This window comes from Varanus komodoensis, unplaced genomic scaffold (assembly GCF_004798865.1).
Source record: "Varanus komodoensis strain SLA01 unplaced genomic scaffold, ASM479886v1 scaffold20_1, whole genome shotgun sequence".
Taxonomy (NCBI): Eukaryota; Metazoa; Chordata; class Lepidosauria; order Squamata; family Varanidae; genus Varanus; species Varanus komodoensis.
In genome coordinates this window covers 11,071,853-11,098,363 of record NW_025335587.1, presented here as the reverse complement: position 1 = coordinate 11,098,363, position 26,511 = coordinate 11,071,853, and the positions used below count along the sequence as shown (strand labels likewise).

Here is a 26,511-nt window from a genome sequence, read left to right as displayed (position 1 = left end):
ATGAAGTGCGGAAATTTATGACATTATTTCTGCTGGGATTTTTTTTTTAAGCCTTTGTACATTTGCTAATATTCTCACTTTCTATTAATGCACAGCAGTCAGTTCAGTGCTCTCTTGATTTGGACATTATCTTCAACAATCTTCTGATTGAATAATAATATAAAGATATTGCCCAAATTGTATGGTAGTATAGAATGTCTAGGTATTAGCCTGTCTGAAACATGAAGTACAGCATTATGCTTAAGGCAGCAGTAAGTTGCCATAGTCATATCCAGTTGTCTAGCTGTCAAATTCAAAACACACTACAAGAAATAATTGAAGGATCAAAGTATTCTGAGAGATAGAGTACTGGAAATAAGCACATACGAATAAATATCTTAACGTTTTGGGGAATGTTTGTCCGGGATACCATGATCAATATAAAGCTACATCCCTAATGGTACAGGAACCTTTTGGGTAATAGTGGAAGGAGCCATCCATTTTACCTCACTCATTCCAAAACAAACTGCTGATTTACATCTGTAACTACCCTGTTTAAATCTGAAAGAACATTATATGATTAACCACTTGAACTCATCTCTTTGTTTTTATTCATGGCATATGTAAGAAACAGCATCCATAGTTTTTCCCCACTACATGAAGAAAGGTTTTAGTACTGGGGCAAGTTTTATTTTCCTCATTTCCAGACAGATATCATTTCAGCCATGAAATCTTGTGGCAAGGAACTATGTGGGCACTAGCACAGGTCTACAGCAATATCTGAAGAAGTATGCTAAAACAAGGGCTTTTGGCCTTGGTTTTCAAATTCTGACCAGGCATCATTGAGCTCCATAAAAATCATCTTTGCGTACTGTTCATATGGCTGCCCTGTAGCCTGGAAGAAGAAAAAGATATATCACAACATATCAGAAGCTTTTAAAATACGACATTGTTCACACAGAAGGTACCCAGCAAGAGCTTGGCTTGACATTAAACATTGCACAAGATTGAGCAGATTGTGTGGCAGTTCAAGACTTTGGATCACATCCATGAAAGTTGCTATTCCACACACAAAATTTTTCTAGCCTGTATCCCCACAGGTACCTATTAGTCACTAGTAAGCTAAAAGAAAATTTGATATCAAGCTACATGCAGTTCTTTGTCATCCAAAGAAATAAAGCAAGCTACTATAAAGTTGATATCTATACATAATAAGTTTTTTACTGCATCTATTCCTGACAGAGGGATACAATAGAAACAGATGTTTGGTACATCATTCTTCCTTCTTGTGTTATTACCTGCACTGCAATCTATAGTGCATCTTGTTAGATTATCAGTTGCAAAAATATCAACAAAGTACTTACATACTGATATAGCCTCTGTGAGCTGAAAACAAATGTTTTTAGCTCACAATCTTAAACTTTAACCCCTAAATTCTCCCAGCATGAATCACAGCCTTTTGGCAGTATCCTACAGTACCCCCACACAAGCAGAATGAACAACTAGCCCACTAGGAAAGGCAGGCTGATTACCTGTAACTGTCATTCTTCGAGTGATCATCTGTGCATTCACACATATGGGTGCTGTGCCTGGGCAGTGCTTGTATTTGGGAAGATTCTCTCAGCTAGTAACATTTTTGGCAGGAACTCCACTTCCCCACCCCCTCATATAAGTGGGCGGAGTCCCTGCCCCATCTCCAGTCCAGCGGGAGACCACCTGTTCACCCCTAATGTACCAGCATGATAAAGCATAATATATGATGAACATGATAAAAGTTAGATTGTATCATATGAACCCAGTCACCAAAACCAATGTGTGACAGGCAAATGGGTTCTGTGAATGCACAGATGACTACTTGAAGAATGACAGTTACAGGTAAGCAACCTGCCTTTCTTCGTTGTGGTCTCTGTGCATCACACACATGGTGACTAGCAAGCTTACCAACCTCAGAGGCGGGACAGTGTCATCACTGAAGGACAGTCAATAGGACGGCACAACCAAAAGAGTAGTCCATTCTAGCCTTTTCATCAAGATGGTAATATCTGATAAAGGTGCATGTAGCAGCATTGCATAAGCCTTGCACAGGTTTGCCTGCACATAAGGCTGATGAGGTGGCCACAGCTCTGGTGTAATGGCCTCCTGGAAGGATTGGCAAGTCCAATTTACTGAGTTGGTATGAAAGCTTCAACGATCCATTTTGTCAAGTGTTGGGGTTCCATCAATGTTCCCTTGTAATGTTCAGAGTACTTCATAAACAGTCGCTTGGTGTCGAGTCTTTTGTCCATTTTTGAGTGGAAGATCCAGTTCCGTCAAACAGCATATTTTCCATGTGTTGTTTTGTCTCCTGTGGAAGCTTACAAGCTCATAGCCATGCATGCTGTCTGAGAGCCACTGCAACGACCAGCGCCCTGAAGTCACAGTCTACATGATGCCTCGCCATTGCCAACTCTTATTTTGGAAGCTGCATTGCCTCGCCGATGAAGAGTCTGGCCAGGTCCCTTCGTTGGTCAGGAAGGAATGCAGTGAGTGACTCCATCTTTTGCCATAGGAAATGTTGATAACGGGCCAAAGTGGCCTCGTAATGGGAAATTCTGAGTCCAAGTCCCATGGCTGATTAGATTCGGTGAGACATCCTGTCAATCTTATGTCCTTCGCACCGGTGCAGTGTGCTCTCTGGTTTGTCAAGCCTATGTAGACTCAATGACTGCAGAGTATGGATGAGGTGTCGCAACAAAAATGGAACGTCCTGTTCCCTGTAGTTTGGAGAAGCGTCCCATACTATCTCCGGGCGATCCCAGGCCTTGCGTTGAAACCATAAGGTCGGGTGAGGTGGATGCCTGCTCTGTGTCTTCTGGATCTGACTCAGAGAGGTAAGCTGCACTCAATGAGAATGCATCCTGGGATGCTTGTCTGTAGCGGTCCCTTCAGTAATTTATTTATTTATTTACAGCATTTCTACCCCATCCTTAACAGCGTCTCAGGATGGCTTACAACATAATCAAACAAAGTCTTGAGATGTTTCCTTTTCTCCTTATGTTTCTTAGGAGATTGAGACCATACTGAGAGCTCTTTAGCAGACTTGGCACTCTCACCATGATCGGCACACAGAGGGGTGCTTCCTTCAGTGGCTGAAGGGCCGGTGGGCTGAGGCAAAGTAGCCTCTTTCATTGTGATCAAGGCTCTATCCTACAGCACTTTCTTGAGGCGATTTTCTCAGTTCTTGCTAGCCTATTTAGTGAAGGCTTGACAATGGACGCATCTGTCCACGTGAAGTCCTTCAGCAAAGCAAAGCAGGCAGAGTGAGTGCATGTTCATAGACAGCATCTTCACTCTGCACTGGCCACACCTTCTAAAAGCAGAGCACTGCACCATCGAGGGAGAATAAGAAAATACAGGGTAGAGAAAGACACTATACTTCTTTTCTTTTTTGGGGGGGCGGGGGGGGAATGTGTGAGGGGAAAGGGGAGAGGGAAGGGTGTGAGGAGTGTTTTGAGGTTGTGGTAGAGTTTAATGTGAGGAATTTTAGCTTGAAGAAGAAACTAAAGTTTAAAGGTTAACATTAAGTAGAAGTTTGTGAGGGAAATCGAAAGAAATGAGAGAACCCAAAGCACAGCGAATAGCAGTCGAAAACGGACTGGCGATTGGGCAGGGACTCCGCCCATTTATACGAGGGGGTGGGGGAGTGGAGTTCCTGCCAAAAATGTTACTAGCTGAGAGAATCTTCCTGAATGCAGGCACTGCATGGGTGCAGTACCCATATGTGTGATGCACAGAGACCACGACAAGAAATAGCAGTTCCTGCAAGAAAAGAAGATGAGCAGCAACACTCATTTCCAGAATGCTGAAGTGACCAGCGCTTCCAAAAAATAAGTTCCACTGATCTTCCCATTCTGGAAATGAGCACTTTCACTCCTTTCTGGGCTTCTGTGGGGAAGCCATGCTATGCTTTCTAATGCACTGTAAAGGAAAGGGCCTTTTGAGGCTTGAGGAAGGGCAGAGGTTAAAAGATGGAGTTGGCTGGCCTTGTGAGAAAAGCAGCGAAGCTACAGGTGGCCATGGTACAGATGCTTTGGCACTGAGGTCATGTAGTGGGAGGGAAAGAGGTGAAGGCTTGAAAATTTACAAAGCTAGATATCATCCTCACCGGGACGAATGCCAGAAGGCAGGAAGAGAGATAAAGGCAATAGAACAGATGACATTGCAGGCCTGGCTTGCCCCGTGGGAAGGGCAAAAGGCTGGGGCCTTTCCACGAACCCCTGGGGATCAAAGGGTTAGGGGAAGAAATTAAAAGACCGCTGACAGCCAGGTTGGGGCGCCTCACCTCAAGAGAGAGACGGAGGTTTGCCAGCTGCCAGTTGCTGAGGCCCAGGAAATTGGACGGTTACTCTGAGGAGACTAGTTGGTGCAGCGAGACAGTTTACAGGTTTTTAGCTTTTAGTGGTTTTCAGTTTTTGTGAGGTGTGGTTATTGGGCATTATAGATATGAAAGAAGCAGCAGCAGCAGCAGCAGCAGCAGCAGCAAGAACTAGTTCCTGTTGCATTGATGGTCCATTCCACCAGCACCATAGAATTAGCAGAGATAGAGTAGCATTTTAGGATACTGTGCATATTTAAAGCATTTTAAATTTATGATTACAGCATCAGAAATATATGCGCAAACAGGCAAGGTCTCATTTATCATTCACTTGGCTGACCACAATGGAAGTTTCTATTTTTGATAATGAAGATTGCTAACAATACAGTTACACAATTCTGAGTCCTTTTATCAACCTACATCATATTCTTTCTCATTCTCTCTCTTCCTACTCAATCTTAACCCATTTTCAAGTCATCTAATAACTCACATCTATCCTTTCATAATTAAAGGATTAATTAGTAAATAAAATGTCAAATGCCTCCTGTGGAATATAGTGGCTAATATTTTAAATTATGATACAACAAATCGCAAAGCTAGAGCCTGTAACAATCCATTAACTAGTGCATTAGGTGAGAAATTAACCTAAAAGTATCATTACTTACTTTATCAGGATGAACAACTAGTACTGCTCTCCGGTAAACCTTCTTTACTTGCTCTGGAGTTACAAGATCTGCCATGCTCACAGGTTTCCATTTTGTCTCTCCTTCCCATAGCACTGTATGCATTGTGGATAACAATGCCCTTATGTTTCTTTCCTTCCCTTCAATCCATTCAAGGATCTGTATAGAGACAGACAATTCTCAAACAAACTGTAAGATAACATCCATTTCAATTGGAATATGCAAGTGCTCCTGTTCAAATGGAATGGCTATTAGTTTAATTCTTTCTCACTTGAGATTTCAGGGATAAGAGAATTATTATCAAATGAAAGATCAAATTACTACTTCCTTCCAAGAATAAATAGAATGTTACTTCTGGAAGCAGGGATTCAGTTGGCACCTATCTCTAGCTTTCTCAGTGCTAAAATAAAGATCATGAAAACATTGCATATATAGTACAGCATGTGACCAAGGAAGGTAGTATGGTCCAAAAAGACATGGAGACCCCAAAACACATGGAAAAAATAAGAAAAATTAACACAATTCAACCTTTTGTGTGAACTTTTTAATCTTAAAAAAACTAAAGTTTTCAAAAACAGAACTAGATTATGAAGAGTCTTACAAATATGAGGATAAATTCTATTTAGTTCTTAGTGAGAGATTTATTTCAACATACAATAAGGCTAATGCTTTACAGCATTATCACAAAAACATATTATTGATTGGAGTTCCTAAGTATTTTTATTTCTATGTTATCCATTAAGTTAGAGCTGAGACCTTCTTCTTTTTAGATATGCCAACATATAACAAGCATGCTTAAGAAGATTCACTTCTTATATACCAATAAAAGCTAACCAAGATAAATTTTGTTTTCAATCTGAAATTAGAACAGCTTCTTATATACAAAGTCTAATGCAATTTCAAGAGTTGCTGTCACTGCAAAACAATTCTTATTTAAAACCCAAGGCCAAGCAAAATTGCATGTTTCAGAATCTCCAAAGAATTCCACATTAAAGGTGCAATGCTATCCTGATGACCATAATCCTCTAAACTATGACATTTATGCATCTTTATCTCCATGCTCTTCCTGCCCTGCTTTTTAGTTAGACAACCACTTGCAATAATTGAGCAGGAAGCAAATTCAAAATGGAAGGAAAGAGGCAAAGGAAGCAGCAGGATACCTAACATTTGGTGCCCCTACCTACTAGAACACCCTTTTTACCTTCTTTGATTTCCCAGTCTCAGATAGTACAGTTCTTTCCATGTCAGCAGCAAGAAGGAATGGAGTGTGGATTCCCAGCTCCAGGGTTGGAGGTATGTCCCTGACCTTGGATGTGAAAATCCAAAGTATCCTCTAGCCCCTCAGACACTTTCTAGTGGCCATGGGATTGTACTCTAAGCCTACAGCAGCAAGATATTATGCTGCAGAAGCACATACACTAACCAGTTTATAATAATGAACTTTCCAAGCATTTGTCTACTTCATCAGCTTTATAAAGTAGCTGAAAAACTAACAGGTGAATGTACACATACGCATTAAAAAACTGCAAGGTGAGAACTAGAAGCAGAAGTTGAAACCTGTAGAAAACATGGAGAAAGTAGAAGGATTTATTTGCCCTTACTTTCCTTGCACTTTCCCTTAGTTGTTTTTGAAGGCTTCTCTTCCTCTATCCCTGAAACTGTGGAGCAAAATAGCTTCATTGTCCCTACACCACCAAAGCTGCTGCTGCTGGGAAAGTAGGGCTAAGTGGGTTTGGCTCCTTCTCCCCAGTTATTTCATGAATAATTGTAAGTTAACTAGGTATAGAAGAATGGTTAGGGAGAGGTATTGAGGCTAGAGAAAGCATGCCAAAGGGAAGACTTTTTGCAAAGCCAACCATTGCTCCCCACCCTCATGATCAAATAGGAGCAAGGCTAGTATCTGCATTCCATCCTCTGTTGCCTAGAGATGGATCAGGCTGTTTATATCTGGACTAGGTCAGATTTATTCATAAATCTGCTCCATGTAAATTCTTTTAATTTCTTTTAAGTACAAAAATTGACTTAAATAAGCATGTGAATACATGTTTTATAGGTATTTTGTCCTAAACATGTATTTTGGTACTTTTAAAAAAATATTATTAATTTATTAGACTTATATCCTGTCTTTTTTCTTTAAAAAAACAAACAAACCTCAAAGCAGCTTACATCATTCTTTTCCTCCTGCTCTCAGTCTTATCCCCACAGCAACAACCAATTACAAGGTAGGTTGGGCTGAGAGTCTGTGACCGGCCCAATGTCAGCCACACAGCCTGAGTCCCCATCCTGTGCTCTTTTTGAGAAAAAGTGCAGTATGAAGACAGGGCTTTTTTTTGTCATAGAATGGACCGGAATGGCGTTCCGGCACCTTTTTTTGACGGATTTTTCCAAGTGATTTTGAATCGCTCTGTCGGGCGTAGCAGGACGGCAGCAAAAATAATTAAAATAGTGCATGTGGGCTGCTTGTGTGTCCATGCTGATTGTGAGGTGGTTGTGCACTGAATGCTTACTAGTGACAGCAACCATTATGTTTATGTGTGTGTAGAGTGACTGGCTATGTGCAAAAGGTAAATAAGTTCTTTATTTCAAAAAAAGTTGGTGAATTGAAAATCTTTTTTAGTGTAAAAGTGTGACCCCAAGACGTGAGCTCCGGCACCTTTTTTTTTTTTTTTTTTACAAAAAAAGCACTGTGTGAATGTGAAGGTAACCTGGTTCTGATCCTTGTTGATTAATTCAGAATGAGAATCGCACATTCTTACTACTATCAGGTGTATTTCCCAGGAAGCATGCCAGCTTTGACCTCTGCTAGGCTTTCAGGACAAAAATGGTCCCTGCTTTCACTACAAAGGTCAACAGTCTCTGATTCCTCCTACCTTCAGAAGGCCCACCCCTCAGAAATGAGAAAAATAGGGATGCAAAATGCAGACCATAAACAAAATGCCACACCATTAGAAATCTGTTATCATGCTTGCATCTTAAAGCAACTCAGCATTTTTAAAATATTAAATTACTTTTTCAGTTTAAGCAGAACAAAGTGCTAGGTTATCTGGAACTAATACGGAGCTTACTTTTAGCTTTTCAGGGTCCATCTCCTTGGCCATTTCTTCTTTACGCATTTCTGCTATTGTTCTAGGTCCCTTTTTGTCTTTGTGGGCATTAAAACCTTGACCCGACAAGAGGTCCTCAAAATCAGCAGACATTTTGGGTTTAGAATCTTGATGACCAAAACAAAAACAAAAGGTTATTGTATAGGTTGATGTATGCTATGCTATGCTAGTTGTGAAGTCACATTCGACCCATTGCAACCCCATGGACAACATTCCTCCAGGCTCTCCTAACCTCCACCCTCCCTCAGAGTTCACCTAAGCTCACACCGACTGCTTCAGTGACTCCATCTAGCCACCAAATTCTCTGCTGTCCCCTTATTTTGCCATCTATTGTTCCCAGCATTAGGCTCTTCTCCAGTGAGTTCTTCTCATTAGGTGGCCAAAGTATTTGAGTTTCATTTTCAGTATCTGGCCTTCTAAACAGCAGTAAGGGGTGATCTCCTCTAAGACTGACTGGTTTGATTTCCTTGCAGTCCAAGAAACTCATAGGAATCTTTCACCCGCAACAAGAGGCTCTTTAGTTCCTCTTCACTTTCTGCCATTAGAGTGGTATCATCTGCATATCTGAGTTGTTATTTCTCCTGGTGATCTTAATTCCAACTTGTGATTCATCTAGCCCCAACTTTCGCATGATGTGCTCTACATATATGTTAAATTGGCAGGGGGACAATATGCAGCCTTGCTGTACTCCTTTCCCACTGTTGAACCAATCAGTGGTTCCATGTCCAGTTCTCACTGTTGCTTCTTGACCTGTATACAGGTTTCTCAAGAGACAAATAAGATGGTCTGGTACTCCCATCTCTTTAAGAACTTCCCACAATTTGTTGTGATCCACACAATCAAAGGCTTTAGTGTGGTCAATGAAGCAGAAGTAGATGTTTTTCTGGACCTCCCTAGCTTTCTCCATGATCCAACGTATGTTGGCAATTTGAAGTCTAGTTCCTCTGCCTTGTCGAAACTCTGCCTGTACTTCTGGTGATGTCCATGTGTAGAGTCATCTCTTGGGTTGTTGGAAATGAGTGTTTGCTATGACCAGCGCGTTCTCTTAACAAAATTCTACCAGCATGTGCCCTGGTTCATTTTGTACTCCAAGGCCAAACTTTCCTATTATTTTTTTAGCTTCCTACTTTAGCATTCCAATCCCCCATGATGATAAGGACATCATTTTTGGGTGTTAATTCTAGAAGGTGCTGTAGGCCTTCACAGAACCGGTCAACTTCAGCCTATTCAGCATCAGTGGTTGGGGCACAGACTTGGACTACTGTGATGTTGAATCGTTTCCTTGGATTGGAACTGAGGTCATTCTGTCATTTTGGAGATTGTATCCCAGTACTGCTTTTCCTACTCTTTTATTGACTATGAAGGCTACTCCAAGGCTACTCAAGAGGGATTCTTGCCCACAGTAGTATACCTGATGGTCATCTGAATTAAATTCACCCATTCCTGTCCATTTTAGTTTGCTGATTCCCAAGATGTTGATGTTCAGTCTTGTCATCTCATGTTTGACCACATCCAGCTTGCTTTGATTCATAGATCTTACATTCCAGGTTCCTATGGAGTATAGATCTTTGCAGCATCGGACTTTCCTTTCTCCACAAGATACATCCGCAACTGAGTGTCCTTTTGACTTTGACCCAGTCGCTTCATTTTTTCTGGCACTACTAGTACTAGCCTTCTGCTCTTCCCCAGTAGCACATTGGACACCTTCCGACCTGAGGGGCTCATCTTCTGGCATCTTATCTTTTTGGCTTTTGGTACTGTCCATTAGGTTTTCATGGCAAGGAAACTGGAGTAGGTTGCCATTTCCTTCTCCAGTGGAGCATGTTTTGTCAGAGCTGTCTGCTATGACCTGTGTCTGTCTTGGGTGGCCCTGCACGGCATTGCTCATAGCTTCATTTCACTACACAAGGCCCTTTGCTATGGCAAGGCAGTGATCCATGAAGGGAATGGGTTGATGTATAGAGATATAAATGCCAATTGCTCCAAAATGTTGCCAAATGGTTACTGCTGCATGCACTACATGGAAATCAGGCTAGACAAGTTTCTATGGAGGCACCTGTATTTTCCTCTGCAACATGATCAGCATGGGGAGGAGAGTTTAATCATCACTCCTCTAGCACTGCCTTCCTGCAGAAATGGATGGCCCTCCAGGATGGCCCTCCAAAGATGCATCTCACAGAAAACATACATAATGATTCATATTCCATGTAATGTGCATGGCAGTGACATGTAACATGTAGCCCTGTGTCTCATTTCTTTCGTAGAATCAGAATGCTTAGATTTAATTTCAAACATACTATGTATATTATAGAATAGCAGGTTGAACCTCTTCAGTCTACTAAACAAATTTATATTGAAAGAAAGAAAATGAAAGGCAGGCAGGCAGGCAGGCAGGCAAGCAGGCAAGCAGGCAGGCAGGCAGGCAGGCCACAAAAGATCAAAAGTTTCATTTACCCGAACTGCCTGATCCTTTTCCACGGTCATTTTGGCCACCAGGCATTGTAGAAAAACTCACATTATAATTAGGCCTGTTTTGTGGAGAGGAATGTGGCTGGGCTTTCGTCTGTGATTGTGACCAGGAATATCCAGTGCCCTGCTGCCAGCTGCCCCCACCCATTGGCTGGGGAGATGGTTTTTGTGGTGATCCCATAGGAGGAAAAACTCCTCCCATCCCTGTTGGTGTACTAGGTTTGCTTGCAAAAGGACAACCTGAAAGATGGAACAGAATGGTAAGTGGTCTATTTAATAGGAAATCAGTTTGAGACTGGATATTGTATTTAAGTTATGCTATTGGAACTCACAACAGTGGACTTGCATAATCACAACCTCTCATCTTAGAAGTATTCTGCATCTTTATCTTAATTTTTTTCCCCCATAATTTTAATTTTTGCTAGAAATAGCAACTTAAATAAACTTAATACATTTCAGGTGAGCACATGAGACTATACTTATTTATTTCATTTATATTCTGCCCTATAGCCCAAGAACTTTCTGGGTTGTTTACAAATATCAAAAGTCATAAATATAATTCATAAAATGCTCGTAAATGCAATATACTCATAAAATACAATAAAGACTAACACTATACAATGAGACAACAACCATAGGACAACAAGCCACAGCAGCTATAATAATTTAACCTGCCCCCACCACCTGGCAGAGCAGCAAATAATAAGCAATATTTAAAACTGGCCCAACAGAAAATACACAGGCTTAACTATTAAAATAACTGGAAAATAAAAATGTTTTCACCCGGTGTGAAAAGATGGCAGGGATGGTGCCAGGCATACCTCTCTGGGGGGCATGTTCCAGAGACAGGGTGCCACTGCTGAAAAGGCCCTTTTCATGGTTGCCACCCCCTTACTTCTTTTGCAGAGGCTTCCCTAAGAAGGGCCTCAGCAGACAATCTTAAGGGTTGAGTGGGAACATATGGGACAAGGCATTCCTTCAGATAACCTGGCCCAAGCTGTTTAAGGGCTCTAAATAGTAGAACATGCATTTTGAATTGGGCCCAAACTTCAACTGAGAGCCAACACAGCTGAAAGAAGACTGGCATGATGTGATCTCATGCACCATTCCCCATGAATACCTATACTACTCTAATCTAAACAAGTTGAAGTTTCTGGACAGTTTTCAAGGCAGCCACACACGGAGCGTGTTGTAACAGTCCAAACAAAAGGTTACCAGAGTGGGTAACCATGGCTAGGTTCTGCCTGTCTAGATGGGGATGTAGTGATTCTATCTGTGCTGGTAAAAGGTGCCACTGAGTCCACTTGTGGTTCCAGTGACAGTTCTGCACACTCAAACTATAAACCTTGTCATTTCGGGGGAGTGCAGTCCATCCAGAACAGGTTGAAAATCTCCCAGCTGGACAGACAATCAACCCAAAAAATCACCTCTAGATTTTCTGGACTGAGTTGCAGCTTATTGTCCCTCATCCAGTCCATTACTGAGTTCAGTCACTGATTTAGAATGGCCACTGCCTCACCTGAATTCAATGAAAAAGAGAGGTAGAGTTGAGTGTCATCTGCATATAGATAACACCTCAGCCCATACTTCTGGATACCCTCTCCCTGAAGTTTCATAAAGATGTTAAAGAGCATGGGGGATAAAATAGGGCCCTGTGGTATCCCATGGAATAGCTGCCATGTTGCAGAACAATAATCTGCCAGCACCACCACCTCACCACCAGGGAGGCAGGAGCAGAACCAGTGCAATGCAGCGCCTCCAACTCCTAACCTGGCCAGCCTATCCAGAAGGACACCATGGTTGATGGTGATGAATGCCACTGAGAGGTCTGGAATCAACAGGGTTTCATTCGCCCTGTCTCTCTCCTGGCAGAGGGCATCCCACAAGGTGAGCAAGGCAGTTTCCATTCCAAAGCCAGGTCTGAAACACACCTAAAATGGCTCTAGATAATCTGTTTCATCCATAAATCCTTTTTGCTGCCCAGCCACCACTCACTCACACACCTTGCCCAGGAAGGAAAGATTTGCCTCCTGGACCTAGGTGCAAATCCCTTCCTAAATTCCCTATAAGGTGTGCAACCTTATGTATATTATCTGGATCGGTTATCAAAATACTTTAGTATGCATGTTTTAAACATTCAGTTAGAATCCAACATTTTAGGAAGCATTTGTATTCTCACTCTGGCTATAAAAATGCATGCGCTCACACACACAAAAGTGGGTAAGCATATTAGGCAGACTCTAAAGGCATGAAACACAAAAGTTTTTGGGTCTTCTAAATGTATTTGAATTTTATTTCTTCACTCATTTGATTTGTTCTCTATCCTTCCACCAATAAAATGGCATTCTGTCTATTCACCAGAAGCCTACAATGCAGTCTCCAGTCACTAGATAAGCATCTATCCCTAAGTTTGAAACCAAGAGAAGTGGTCTCAGGGACAGACGTATCTTTTCTCCACCTCTGCTGCTGTAGGAAAGCTCCCCCTGCCCCACCCAGGGGAACAATGTGGAAAGACCCTTCTCATGTGGCCTGCATCATAGAAGTGGACTATAGAAGAAAGAGGCTGATTCTAGTTGTGCCCCCTGGGTGTGGCTTCACTCAGAATGACCAGGAGCAATGTGTCCAAATCTGACAACTGTATGATTTTGCCTGAAGGCTGTATCAAAGGAAGGGCTAGTCTAACCCATGTGAATCTAAGTCTGTGTACCTGTGTGTATGTGTACATTCCTTATATTGAAATTGTTGCACTAGGCAGGAGCATATGCTAGATTAAAGTCCAAGTCCAAGTTATCCAAGTCTGTAAGTATGGGAAATGATTGTACTCTGGAGCAGTCTCCACACACACACAGATCTCATGTAATGAAAATCCTGATAGTTGAAGGGGTTATTGAGTCTACTCCCTCCTCTTCCACAAGCTATCATCACTTTCAGAGAAAACAAACACAATTATACACAGAAAACCAGTGTAGTGTAGTGATTAAAATGTTGTAGTCGGACTCAGGTGATCCAAATTCTAGTCCCCACTCAACCATGAGTGGCTCAGTCACTGACTCTCCACCTAACTTACCTAACAGGGATGGAATAAAATGGAAAAAAGGAGAACTATGTGAGCTACTTTGGGGGTTCCTTGCAGGACATAAAATGCAGGCACACAAACTTGCAAGCACATATGCCCCTGCATAAGGGTTCTTTGTGGGTGGGAGGTTGCATGAAAGGTGCTGTTTCTAGATCAGAGAAAACTGGATTTTTCCAACCAACAACCATCACATCATTCAAAAACTTATTTGTGTCATACGCATTGCGTATAAAATAGTATGACTAATATTGAAGCATGACTAAAAATAGGCCACCATGTGCAACCCCAGTTGAATGCATTCTAGGCACCAGTAATAGAATCAGAAATTTAATTGACACCTGACATCATGGTACTATGAGCAGTTGAAGAGAAGATACATGGACTGAACCAAAAAAGATACCTACTTTCATCAAACCACCATAAAAATGAAATACAAACTTCCGAATATTAAAAAGTCACATTTTTACTTATAAAATTATTTCTCTCAGATTTGTATTTTCCAGCATGTTCTAATTCTATTTCTTGAATTATGCAACTCCTTCTGTATCACTGAATTAAAGAAAGGGACAAGAAAATAGTCACCCTTTCTGTACTTTGTAACATCAGACACATTTTTTGTTTTGATCCTGCAAAGCAACAAAGAGGGTGCCTAATTTCAGAATCAATGTGACATTTAAGCAGATGAGGTAGCGCACAGCAGGGGGATAAACTCAAGCTGTTACTAGCATGGTAGAGACTAGGAACCAAGAAATGAAAAGGGAGGTTGCAAATCTATTTGTGAACCAGGGAAGAGAGGGAAGGTATTCAAAGACTTGAAAAAGTATTGCAAAACAAAGCAGTTGGTTACATTTTATTCTTAGTTAATTGATTTTCTTCTCCTATATCTAATGTTTGTTTGTTTAAAACATTTCTATCCTGTCTTTCATGACAGCGTCTCAGGACGGCTTACAAAGTTTAAAATCAACAACAGTAATAAAGAACAATCAATAATACAGTAGACAATAATAAATAAATAGTGATAATAAATACAATCAGTAATAAAAATACAATCGGTGTTAAAACAATAAAAATGAATAAATCACATTCAAAAGAAAAAGAAAATGTGACTGTTAACTTAAACTTCTAAAATCCCTAATTCTTAAAATGACATTAGAATAAAAAGGTTTTCTCCTGGTACTGAAAGGAGTATAAGCTTGGCACCAGGCAAATCTCTCTGGGGAGCGCGTTCCACAGTCTGGGCGCCACCGCAGAGAAAGCCCTACATCCTCTTTACCTCCTTCAGGGAGGGTTCCCAGAGCAGGGTCTCTCCTGCAGATCTTAAGGGGCATGAGGGCAAATAAGGAAGGAGATGTTCCTTCGGGTATCCTGGTCCCAAGCCGTTTAGGGCTTTATAGGTTAATACCAGCACCCTGAATTGGGCCCGGACTTCAATCGGAAGCCAGCGTAGCTGGTAGAGGACCAGCGTTATATGACATGTTAATGTTCCTCTATGGGATTTATTAAAATTGGTAAATATTACATCAAAAGCTAAAGTTGCAGTGGAGACACTGTAACTTCTGAAATTGCACCTAATGTTTAGGAGAAGCACTGGACAAGATCACATTGCACTGTTTGCATAATAATGGGAAATCTGGGTGTGTGAGAATGTCTGTCTTGGATATCATGAACCAACACTGATTGACTGGCACCAGTTAAAAAGCAGGAGGAGACACTCTTCTCTGGTAAAGTTCCTGTTATGGTAGATCCTAATGGATATAAGATCATTGCTTGAATTGCGAAGTAATATGACTTCACCTGCATTGGCAGGCTTGTAGAAACTGATTTAAGAACAACTCTCTTTAGCCTTCTGTCTTATACAGAATATTCGCTCATACTCAAATAGCACGAGACATTCGACAATGCTTTTAGTTTCATATCAAATAAACTTCCAAACAAACTTAATAACAAACAAAGTAAAATAAGAAAATAGAACTTAGTTCTGCAGCTTAGCAGTCTGTCTTTCTAGCAGGGAAAGCAAGATTCACAAGTATCAAAGGCAGAATTTAGAAAAAAGATACTAAGAACTTTCAAGGGATCAAGAGACAAAATAGTGCTTACTGTTAGGTCTTGCTTGCAAACCTACATGTATTTCTGACTCACAGAAGGAAACATTGGATTTTCACTATACTGTCAAGTTTTACTTCTTTAAAATGACATATTTCATTTTGAAGGGGAGAAGTTGCTGAACAGTTTGAGGCTGTGTGGAAAAATCCACTGAAGGCAAGAAAAATTAAATGACAGACTTGGACAAAGTTTCTAATGTTCAGGTGGTAGAGAACTTATAGCCTCCCACCAAGTCCCTTCTCAGCCTGCTTCTTCCTGCTTTCCATAACCTCAAGTTCACTGCAAAAGCCCAACTGGAGTCATTTATAGAAATTCGTCATTCTCAGAATTTGATTAAACAAACAGTATTTTATTAAGAGTTACAGTGTACCCAGTTCACCACAGAATATTTTGTCTCAGCAGGACCAACACTCTTGCTCATACTTTTTCTTTGGAATACTGTTGGAGGATGTGCAAGCGTAGCTATACTTCATCCATGCCATGCCACCATTTTTTTTTCTCAGTGTAACTATGGGTGGAAGTAAATATAGCTCCTTTGTAAAGTTTTAAAATAGTATGTTACCTGAATAATTTTATTGGAAGTCTAATCAAACTGCAAACCTAAATTAATTAATCTTCATGGGACCTAGCATACACATTGAATGTTTTAAATGCAGCAACAATACATATGCAGGAATGTGTAACTTGTGACCTTCCAGGCATTAAGCCTAAACTCCCATCAGCCCTATTCAGCACAGTCAGTGGTGAGAGTTGATGGGAATTGTTGCCTTCCAGATGTTTTGTGTCCACAAGTTATTTACCTCTGCTGAGGGCATTGTATGCATTGCTTACCAGCTACTCATGGGTTGGCAATTCACTATGGTATCCTGGCATTCAGTGTAAAATGCAATTGTGATCATTCATGCTTTTGGCTACTGATTCTCCTCAATTATTATGTTTAACTTTACCTGTTAGATTTGCTCCAAGAGCCCCCAAGTCAGCAAAAGGATCCAGTGTCTGTGGTTTGGCTTGGTGTGTAGGAGTGCTGTGCAGTGATCCTGTGGGGCTGGTAGCAGCTGATTTACTCCCCATGCCTAGACCACCTAAGAAGAAAAAGAGAAAGCTAAAAGAAGACAACTGATAAAATACAATGTAAAGATATCAGAAATACAATTAATATAATCCTGCTGTATGTATTAGTTGGTTATCTCAGCATATACAAACTGGTAACAGAACTGTAACGTGTAGAGAAATCTTTCTAAAAAGTTCACACAGATGATAAATTCAAGAACAAATGCTGAACATGTTCCAGCAGTCTTTTGGCAAAGCACACTGAGGAAAGTATTCCCTTAGGCTGCTCTCTCATTAAAATTTGCCATTCAGTGAACAGACACTAAAGAATTTATCTTTGCTCATGTTGTATTAAGTGGCTTCAGACAACTGAATCCATGCAGCATGGCTGATATGCCAATTCAGTAGTGCACAAGCCATTAGAGCTGTTTTTATTTATTTATTTATTTGTTTGTTTGTTTGTTTGTTTGTTTGTTGATTTATATCCTGCCTTTTTCCTACAAAGGGCTCAAAGCAGCTAACATCTCCTCCATCTTATCCCCACAACAACAACTCTGTGAGGTAGGTTGGGCTGAGAGGCTGTGACTGGCCAAAGTCACCCAGTTGGCTCCATGGCTGAGCAGGGACTAGAACCCAGATCGTCTGAGTCCCAGCTCTTAACTACTACACCACACTGTTTGGGCACATTCCACCACAGTTGTGAATCCCTGGGAGTGATGAGTTTACATCTCCTTGGAACTTCCTCAACTTAACATTCTTTTTCAAAATGTAGGCTTGTTTCTCTCTGCATATGATCTCCTGCTTCTAAGGCCGAACAAGTCATGATTTTAAATCTGTATCATCATCACCACCACGTTGCATATATATCCCAGCTTTTTTCCTCTTGCAAGGAACCCAGACCAGCTTATATAGTTCCATTTTATCTTCACAACAGCATCTCTGTGACTTAACTGGAACTGAGAGACTGCTACTGGCCAAAGTCACCCAGTGAGTTTCATGACTGAGTGGGGACTAGAATCCAGATCTCTCAGAACCCCAGTCCAGCACTCTAACCAACAGTGGCTCTCAGTGCATTTTGCATGCAATGCAAACATTTTTAACATAGCAACTGCTGGGGTCTGATGGTTATCACAGCTGGCAGGGAAAGAAGAATTTAACCTTTTTCCCCCTTGCTATGGTCCCAACAAAACATCTCTCCTCTGAAGTTGACAATTACCATTGAGAGGAAATCCAGCAGGGAAAGAATTTTCGTCAGAAACTCAGCAAGATAATTTTCCTCAACATGCATATTGAATGAAAATATACAATGTAGTGTATAGTGCCTGGACAGCATCCCAGAGGCCATACCTGCTCTCTAGGGGTGTAGAGAGAGTACGAAAGGTTTGTTTCCCCCCAGTGTTGGCTCCTTCTGGTTCCTCCCAGCCACGATAGAGATTTTAGTGGTGGCTTTTCAGATGGATCTGAGGCCATCTAATGAATTTTCCTTTCTAGGACAACTAAGAGGCTTTCCAGAAATGCCTCCACTGTTCCTTCCTGATTGCAAGAATTTGGCAGGGCTTCTGACAGAATAGAGCCTCTAAAGTTGGAGCATTCCCTCATTCAGGCTCCTCACCCATAGGACTGCACGCTTAGTTTGAAGCCATGGTAATGGTTAATTAGTAATTTTGAGTATGACTTAGATTAAAAGAAATAATAACCTTCATCAATTTCTTTCAGATAGTCTTTAGGGGTATTTATTTTCATTACCACCTCAGTATGTAAGTTCATTATATTGTATAGTAGACTATTTGGTAACTATTTGGGAAAGGTCACAGTTCTAACTAAGATGAATACACTTCATATTGATCACTTTAAACAAGTTAAAAACTGGTTTCGGACGGACCTGATTTGTTAGGCCATTCCCAATCACCTGAAACGTCTGGTTGAATGGAAACAGTTGGTGTACTGGTAGGACCTAAAAATAGAAATGAATTATTGGAAAGAGTTTTTTTTAATATATGCAATGCCATCACTTAATGGATAGTTGGGGGATTATAAAAAGAACAAGAGATTGCTGTGTAGAAGAAAGCATCGGCACTTTTCACTACATCATCAATTTTTCCCAAGCCTGTTATCCTGGAAATAATTCAATATGAAGCCTGACACTGCTGAAAAGCCTATGAAATTATACTTTAAAAATGAAGATAGTTCATGCTGTCATGGAATCCTGAGACAGCTGTAGTAGAATAAATTATCTACCACAGTCATAAGCGTGTCTAGATTTTCTTTGGTACAATATAAACTAAAAGATAATAAAGCGTTCTGGGCAAGTTTACTCAGAGATCTTTACTAACAAGTTCGGTAAGGTTTGCTCCTACACAAGTGTGTATAGGAAGAGTGGGGAAATCAGCAACATCTTAAGGACCACAAATCCCATCATCCATGAGTCCAGCAACAACTGGAACACTGCAGGCTTCCCACCTTGGAGTACAGGACTACAGTCCTATTCACATTTTGTTACCAAACTGTTTTGCACTTTTTGACATGGAAATGGTAAGGGCTTCTGGCTTGTTGCTCTTAGTTTAAGAAATGGACTAATTGTAGTCCAAAATATAATTGAAAAAGTTGGAAAGCATTTTACTTAGCATTATTCTATTTGTGAATAATCTGCAACTCTAAAGAAAGAATGTTATCACCACAAAACATTTCTTAGTCTTCAAAACAAAAATGCAAGACATTAGAGATCTTTCCTACCCATGGTAAATGGGTCTCCTTGCATTGTAGGTGAGGGACTCCGTGCCGATTGAAGAAAAGGATCAGGACTGGTTTTTGATGAGCCAAGAAAAGAGCCTAGGAGATCTGGGGCAGGTTCTTTAGGACTACCCCCAAATGGGTCAAAGGTGGTTGCTGCAAGAACAAGAAATTTGTTTTTAAACCATGCATCCCATTTTTCCTCAGTTCCATTAACTGGGATTTATTTCAAAGATACCCTAACTTTTGTACATATTTACTGTACAACTTTTACAAGCTTTAATTAACACTTTAAAAATATGCTTGGTTTGCACTAAGAATCATTTCCATTGTTTTTGTTTTGTGCAACAGCTTTTTTTGATTTTAAAAAAACTTATCCTCCCTTGGTTACATACGTATATTTAATTCCTTAAATTACTATAGGGATTTGCTCACATTTAGCTCCTCAGCATTTCAGCATTTTATTCTCTTTTCTGCATTCAGTTTGTGTTCACTGCAAACTGAATGTAGAAGATTTCAGTTTCTTCTATTTGTGAAGAGGATAGAAGAGTAGGCACAATATTTTTGAAAAGCCTTTTTCAATATTTTTGAAAAGTACAGTTTTATACCTGTACGGCACCCGAGTGGTGGTGCTGCCATTCCAACAGCTCTGGTGAGTGTAGCACCAGTACTGAGACAGAGTTGGGAGGTAAAAGGAATTTTTAGTTTTGTTTTGTTTTTTAACTTTGATATACCTGGAGTGCACTTCCGGACCAAATACAGACCCAGTCACACAAAGCCTGCAATGTGATTTGGAGTACTTGTAGAACGGACAACACACACACCCCAATGTGAGAGCATGCATATATTGAAAAAAGGGCATGAAAACTGTTTTCTTTTGAGAACAGCATGCAAAATGCTTTAATCAATGTGTTAATTTAAATAACACTTTCTTAATAGTTCCTGTTGCCTAGCTTGAAAATATAGAGCCAAGCTGCCACTGGTGTAAGTAAAAGAACAGCCAGCTCACACTGAAAGTGGGGGGAAGGGTTGCAGGCATGGGCAGGGAGATACACTCTTGCTGCCAGCATGTGCTAATCAAGGCCACAGGCTGTCCCAATCAGAAGCAAGGAGGCACTTACAATGGTCTGCTGAAAGCTAACAGCAGGTACTAACAGCAGGTACTGAGCTCTGCTTATGCAAGTGGCTGTTACAACATTCACACACCCCTCTGCACCTACTATAATGCTGAAAACAACCAGCATAATCATAGCAGGGTTCTGGTTCATGAGATTCACAGCTCCTGCAGAAAGAAGGGACCAGAATGATGCAAGAAAATCTCCAGGGGTCTGTATCTCCATAAATTATGCGTAGGAAACTTTCGGCAGTCCAAGGGCTACCTTTCCTCCTGGATAACCTTCCAAAATTTGCATTTTGGATACAAACTCTTGCTCGCAAACCCTGGAATGGACTTGATCCCCATTTTCTCTGCACTCAGGAAGGGTGTTATGGTGCAACTTTTTAATTTAGCTTTTTACATCATTGTGGTGCTTTTTAAGGCTGTTTGGAATATTTCACTAGACTATTAATTTATTGGGCTTCTATGCCACCCCATTCACCGAAGCCTCAGGGCAGCTCACAAAAATAAATAAACACAATATAAAAACAATATATTTTGAGTCGACCTGGCCAAGAATATAAATAAACAAATAAATAAATATTAACAATTAAAATAACATTTGAATAAAAAGGTCTTCGCCTGGCGCCGAAAAACAAATGACAATGGCGCCAGGCAGACCTCTCTGGGGAGCACATTCCATAGATTGGGCACCACCACAGAGAAAGCCCTCCTCCGAGTGCTTACCCTCCTAATATCCTTCACGGAGGGTTCCCAGAGAAGGGCCTCTCCCGCTGATCTCAACGGGCGGGCGGGTGGGCAGGCATATATGGACATAAGGGATCCTTCAGGTAACCAGGACCCAAGCCATTAAGGGCATTATAGGTCATAACCAACACCTTGAATTGGGCCTGGACTTCAACGGGGAGCCAGTGAAGCTGACGGAGAAGCTGAACATAATGCCCAGTCCCCATCAGCAGCCTGGCAGCTCTGTTTTGAACCAATTGAAGTATCCGGACCATCTTCAAGGGCAGCCCCACGTAGAGCGCATTACAGAAGTCAAGCCGGGAAGTCACCAATGCGTGTGTCACTGTTGCCAGGCAGTCATTCTCCAGGTAGGGACACAGCTGATGGATCAGCCAAAGCTGAAAGAAAGCGCTCCTCGCCACCACTGTCACCAGAGCTTCCGGTGAAAGCTCTGGGTCGAGGAGCACTCCCAAGCTGCGGACCTTGTCCCTAAGAGGGAGTGCAACCTCATTCAGGACTAAGTTCAGGTCCCCTTCCCCGAAGCCCGATCCGCCAACCAACAGGACCTCCGTCTTGTCTGTAATGAGCTTCAGTTTAGACTATTATTTATGATTTTTGTTTTCTCAGTTTTTGTAGACTTGCTTGCATGACTTCAGATAAACAGTATAAAAGAATATACACTAAAAAGTGCAGGGCACATTTCTCACATGTACTTACCCCCTTCATATGTATTAACTGATACACATTCTTATATGCTTATTCATGTGCATGAGTGCGCACACAGCAAGCAGATCACTGTCCCTGTCCAAACATTGAAGCAGATTACGCTGTCCCTACCCAGCTGTCAACAGCCCAATTTTTTTCTGTGAGACAAAGCACAATAAAGGATGACAGGCTGGACATGGTCTGTAAGCCACAGAATCCCTACCATAAGCAATGGCTTGGACCCTAAGAACTGTAAACAAAATTTAAATAAATGCAATTGACATTCCCAGTCCTCTCATTCTCCCTGTGCCCCCAAACGGCCTCTCCTAATGGCCAAGGGACCATCTTGAACAGTGTGGAATGGGGCATGTAAGAGGCACCTGGGAGGAGGAAGGAAACGACCCCAAATCACATGGGGGCACTTTGAATGAGTGCCAAGGAAGGACAGAAACTTCCCTTCTACTCACGATTCTTAGAACCAAGCCAATATTTCTTACTTCAGATTAATAATGACAGAACAGTAATTTCTGACTCAATTGCACAGCAACCCCTGAGCCCTGCCAGAAGTTCCTAACAGAGGCACAGGCTCTTAAAGGTTAGCAGCGATATCTTAGAAATAAATTAGCATTCATTATTTTCTTTATAAACTAATTATGCCAGAATTATGAATTTTTACCTTCTACTCTTGGGGACAGAGATGGGGACACTGAAGCTGCAGGCCGTTGTGGGGTGGATTGTGCAGACCCAGTTCCACCCATCTGAAAGACATCATCAACAGCTGACTGCCCACCTTGCCTTGGTCCTCCAGAATTACCAACCCCAAAGAGGTCACTCAGCAAGTCTGAATTAGATGGTGGTGCAATGGATGCTGCTGGAATATTCTTGCTCATAGGACTGCCATCCAAACCTAAAAGGTCCACATCTTCTGTAGGTGGTGGGCCTGGTGGCTCATGGTGCTTCTTGCTGTGCTTTGGTGCCCCATGGATTTTTTCAGTGCTGGTGCTACTGTGCTGACTGGACAGGGACAAAAGTTCATCATCTGATTGCTCACTTTCTTCATGTACCAGTACTGCCCGGTCCTCTGAGCTGGGGTGAGAACTGCTTCTCTCCAATTTTTGATCTAAGGGGGTCAAAACCAGCTCTAAATTAGCTAGTAGTTTTAGAGATCCTTTATTGCTATATATGGTGAGGGAAAGATATATCAACACTACACATGGAAGTAAACAGTACCAGTAAAAGCAATCAAGCGGTTTTTTTTTTTTTTTTTTTGGTTAAATTCACAGCACACAATGGAAAACCTGAAATACAGAACTGGAAAACATATGGTGCTGGCATTCAAGGAATTTCTGAAGGCATATTGGTATATTCAACTGAAAAGATGGAGAACAAAATGAGTGTAGTATCAGAGTTCAGCTTGATTCCCAAAGCTCTGTAGAATGTGATGAGATCATTTGAGCTCTGTGCATGCTCAAGTGCTAGCCAGTTCTTTTCAACCAGTCCAGGAATGGTTGTGCTCTGCCACAGCATTCTCAAGCTCCTTGGAGACAGACAGAACAATGAAGGTGGATAGGAAGCTCTGAGTTCTGAGAGATATGTTACCCAAGCAGAAATGTTATGTACCTTGCCAGCTGAGAGATGACAAGAATGCCCCCTGTCCAGCATTCTTTAGGTTATCTTGTGGTGCATCTACAGAACCTCTACCTATAATGTACGAAGAGTCAAAACAAACCAAAGATGAGTGAAATTGGAAATGGTCAAACTGGTATTTTCATGAAAACTGAAACCCCTACTGAAAGAACAAGGCAGCTCTTACCTGCCAGGGCCAGGGTGTCATGGTGCTCCTGGTGGGATGAGAAAAGGATGCTTGGATTGATGTCCTTTGTAGTAAAGTTCTCCCATGGAGGAGTTAGGTCAGTCTGTCTATCCATGGAATCTATTTCTATCTCCAGTAGGACATGAAATAGTTGGGGATATTTTTCAGGTGAGTCACAGGCATCCAGTTCAGGTCTAAAATATAGACAGAAAAGTCCCTCAACATAAAATTAAACATGAAGTTTGAAGGCAACCTGGCAAAATCAAATCTCGAGCCTGAATATGATGGTTTGCTTGCTTGCTTGTTTGTTCACTCATATATTTATAAACTGTCCATAACTGCTAAAACTGGCAAATAGAGCAGCTGATTTTGCATTTGATTGGTTTTGTTTTAGTTTTTTGGGAGGTTTTTGTTTTTGTTTTTTTTTTGTGGTAACTTGAGAACACAATCCATGAACAATCCACAGTTCTGGATTCAGATGTAATGCCAACCCATTTTTTATACAACTCAGAAGTAAGAATCCAGTAACAAACCAAGGCTATTTTTTTACTGAGTTGTTTGTGGGTAGCAAAAATAGTGCAGCTACATTCACACTTCACCAAAGCCCAGAATTTAACAACCTATACCAAAAGTTAGCATTATAAGCAAATTATACAAGGTTCTTGCTTATGTATCAACATTTATGGGTGATGCTGTCATTTCAATGTATATGCAGCTAACTACTCCACCACTTAGCATGCTATATCACCTCTGGTTGTGGAATACTTACTTAGTAAATTTTAATACTGTTGTTCCCAGGGCTATGAATCCAGTGTGAAACTGAATTTGAAATATTTGTGTATTTGTCATCTGAAAGAAAATGTTAAATGCACAATTTTAAGATTAAAGAATATCCCAATGTATTGCAGTAAATTGTATGGCATGCAGGATTCAACCAGTCAATTCTTCCTCACTATAATTCTTCCTCACTGGGAAGTTACTGGACTCTTCAGAATGACATGAAAAGTAGCACAGGGGTCTGCAACTGAAGGAGATAATCGATAAAACTACAGAATCCCCTTTCTGTAAACAAGTACACCTTCAACTTGTGGAAACAGCACTTTCATTCAGTGCAGTCTGATAATACTGAACTGAGCCAGTATTTTTTGACCCCATTTCTTTGTGTCTATTCAAGGATAAGGGAGGTGTTCCATATTGAAGTAATGTGTTCAGTTCTGGGCTCCACGTTACAGGAAGGATATAGCCAGGTTAGAGTTAGTGCAGTGTAGGGCCACGACGATGGTGGCCAGATTGCAAGGAAAGCCATATGTGGCGAGACTGAGGGAACTGGGTCTTTGCAGCCTTGAGAAGAGGAGACTCCAAGGGGATCTACTGGTGACATATATGAAGGGGTGTCAAACAGAGGTGGGTAGAGACCTGTTCTCCCCTGCAGAGGAAGGCAGGACACACTCCAACAGGTCCCAGCTCAGGGAACCAAGGTTCAATTTGGATGCCAGGAAGTACTTCCTGACTGTTAGGACCCTAAAGGCTTCCATGGGAGGTGGTTGAAGCCCCATCGGTTAGGGTGTTCAAGGATAGGCTGGACATGCACATGGTACGCATATCATGAGCAGAACCAGCTGGTGCTGGGGGAGTCAGACTAGATGGCCCTTCTGACTCACTCTGTTTCTGTGTTTCTAAAGTGTTAGCTATATCTTCCAGCAGCACTCTGGAAATTAAGCACAGATGAATTCTAAACATGAATGCTGAGGATTGGAATGAAACACTATTCATCCATAAGCAGGTATCATTTCTTAAAATCTGATAGCAAACTGATCCAAATAATTGATCCCACTTTTAAATATTCTAAGACTCAGATGGAGACTTCCCTAGAGCTCCTAATAAGAGGAATTGTGCAGTTATTCAGTCTTTCTTTCTCAGTGGATTTTCTGAAATAAGAAAAAAGCTCACCATCTAGTTCTGTGAATAAGGCAGAGTAAAAATGCCATAAAAGCCTCATCTGAAGCTTGAAGCATAAAAAAGAGTCCTGCTAGATTAGAACATTGGGAGTGCAGTCCTATACATACTTCAAGAGAAAGGCCAAAAGTTACCAGTGTTCCTCAAGCAGCCATGCTGGCTGGGGGATGTCAGGAGCTGCAGGCTTTTATTCTGTCTAAACATGCACAGACCTGTGCCTTTAGTCTTGTTTCCCACACTAGCTAATGAAATGCTACTGGGAAGCCCACACGCTGGGCATGGGGCCAGGTGCTTCCTCTCACTGTGGCCATCAGCAACTCATAGTTTAAGGCAAGCCTTCATGTCTAGTGTAAGGACAAAATAAGCAAGAGCTCTGCCATAATGTGGTTGCTAAAAGCTTGATACTGTAAAAACAGCTTCAGACTTAAAGATGGGATTCCTGAGTGGGGTAAACCTCAAGGAAACAAGCTTCAGGTGGGATGTCAGGAAGTATCTCTTAATAGTTTGGGGCCCCTAGGATATGGAATGGGCTTCCAAGAGGGGTGGTCTAGGCCCCATCAGTGAGGGCATGCAAGAAAAGACTGGGCAACCATATGTTGGGGATTACATGAGCAGAACCTCTGGAGCTGGGTGTCAGACTAGATGG

The 26,511-nt window shown here is 41.4% G+C and overlaps 1 protein-coding gene across 1 annotated transcript in view; it reads right to left on the bottom strand.

Annotated features, from left to right (window-relative positions):
* Nucleotides 1–637: 637 nt before the first annotated feature.
* DNAJC6 (DnaJ heat shock protein family (Hsp40) member C6) overlaps nt 638–26,511 on the bottom strand; it is a 58,917-nt gene continuing 33,043 nt past the window's right edge. The window contains exons 10-20 of the mRNA XM_044430218.1: nt 24,679–24,758; nt 23,910–24,103; nt 23,717–23,797; nt 22,773–23,216; nt 19,572–19,704; nt 18,701–18,771; nt 16,716–16,850; nt 10,575–10,829; nt 8,082–8,227; nt 4,999–5,175; nt 638–874 (exon numbers count right to left, since the gene is read on the bottom strand). Of these exons, the coding sequence (XP_044286153.1) occupies nt 773–874; nt 4,999–5,175; nt 8,082–8,227; nt 10,575–10,829; nt 16,716–16,850; nt 18,701–18,771; nt 19,572–19,704; nt 22,773–23,216; nt 23,717–23,797; nt 23,910–24,103; nt 24,679–24,758 (1,818 nt within the window). The 3' untranslated portion in view covers nt 638–772. The remainder of the gene's footprint in view (nt 875–4,998; nt 5,176–8,081; nt 8,228–10,574; nt 10,830–16,715; nt 16,851–18,700; nt 18,772–19,571; nt 19,705–22,772; nt 23,217–23,716; nt 23,798–23,909; nt 24,104–24,678; nt 24,759–26,511) is intronic.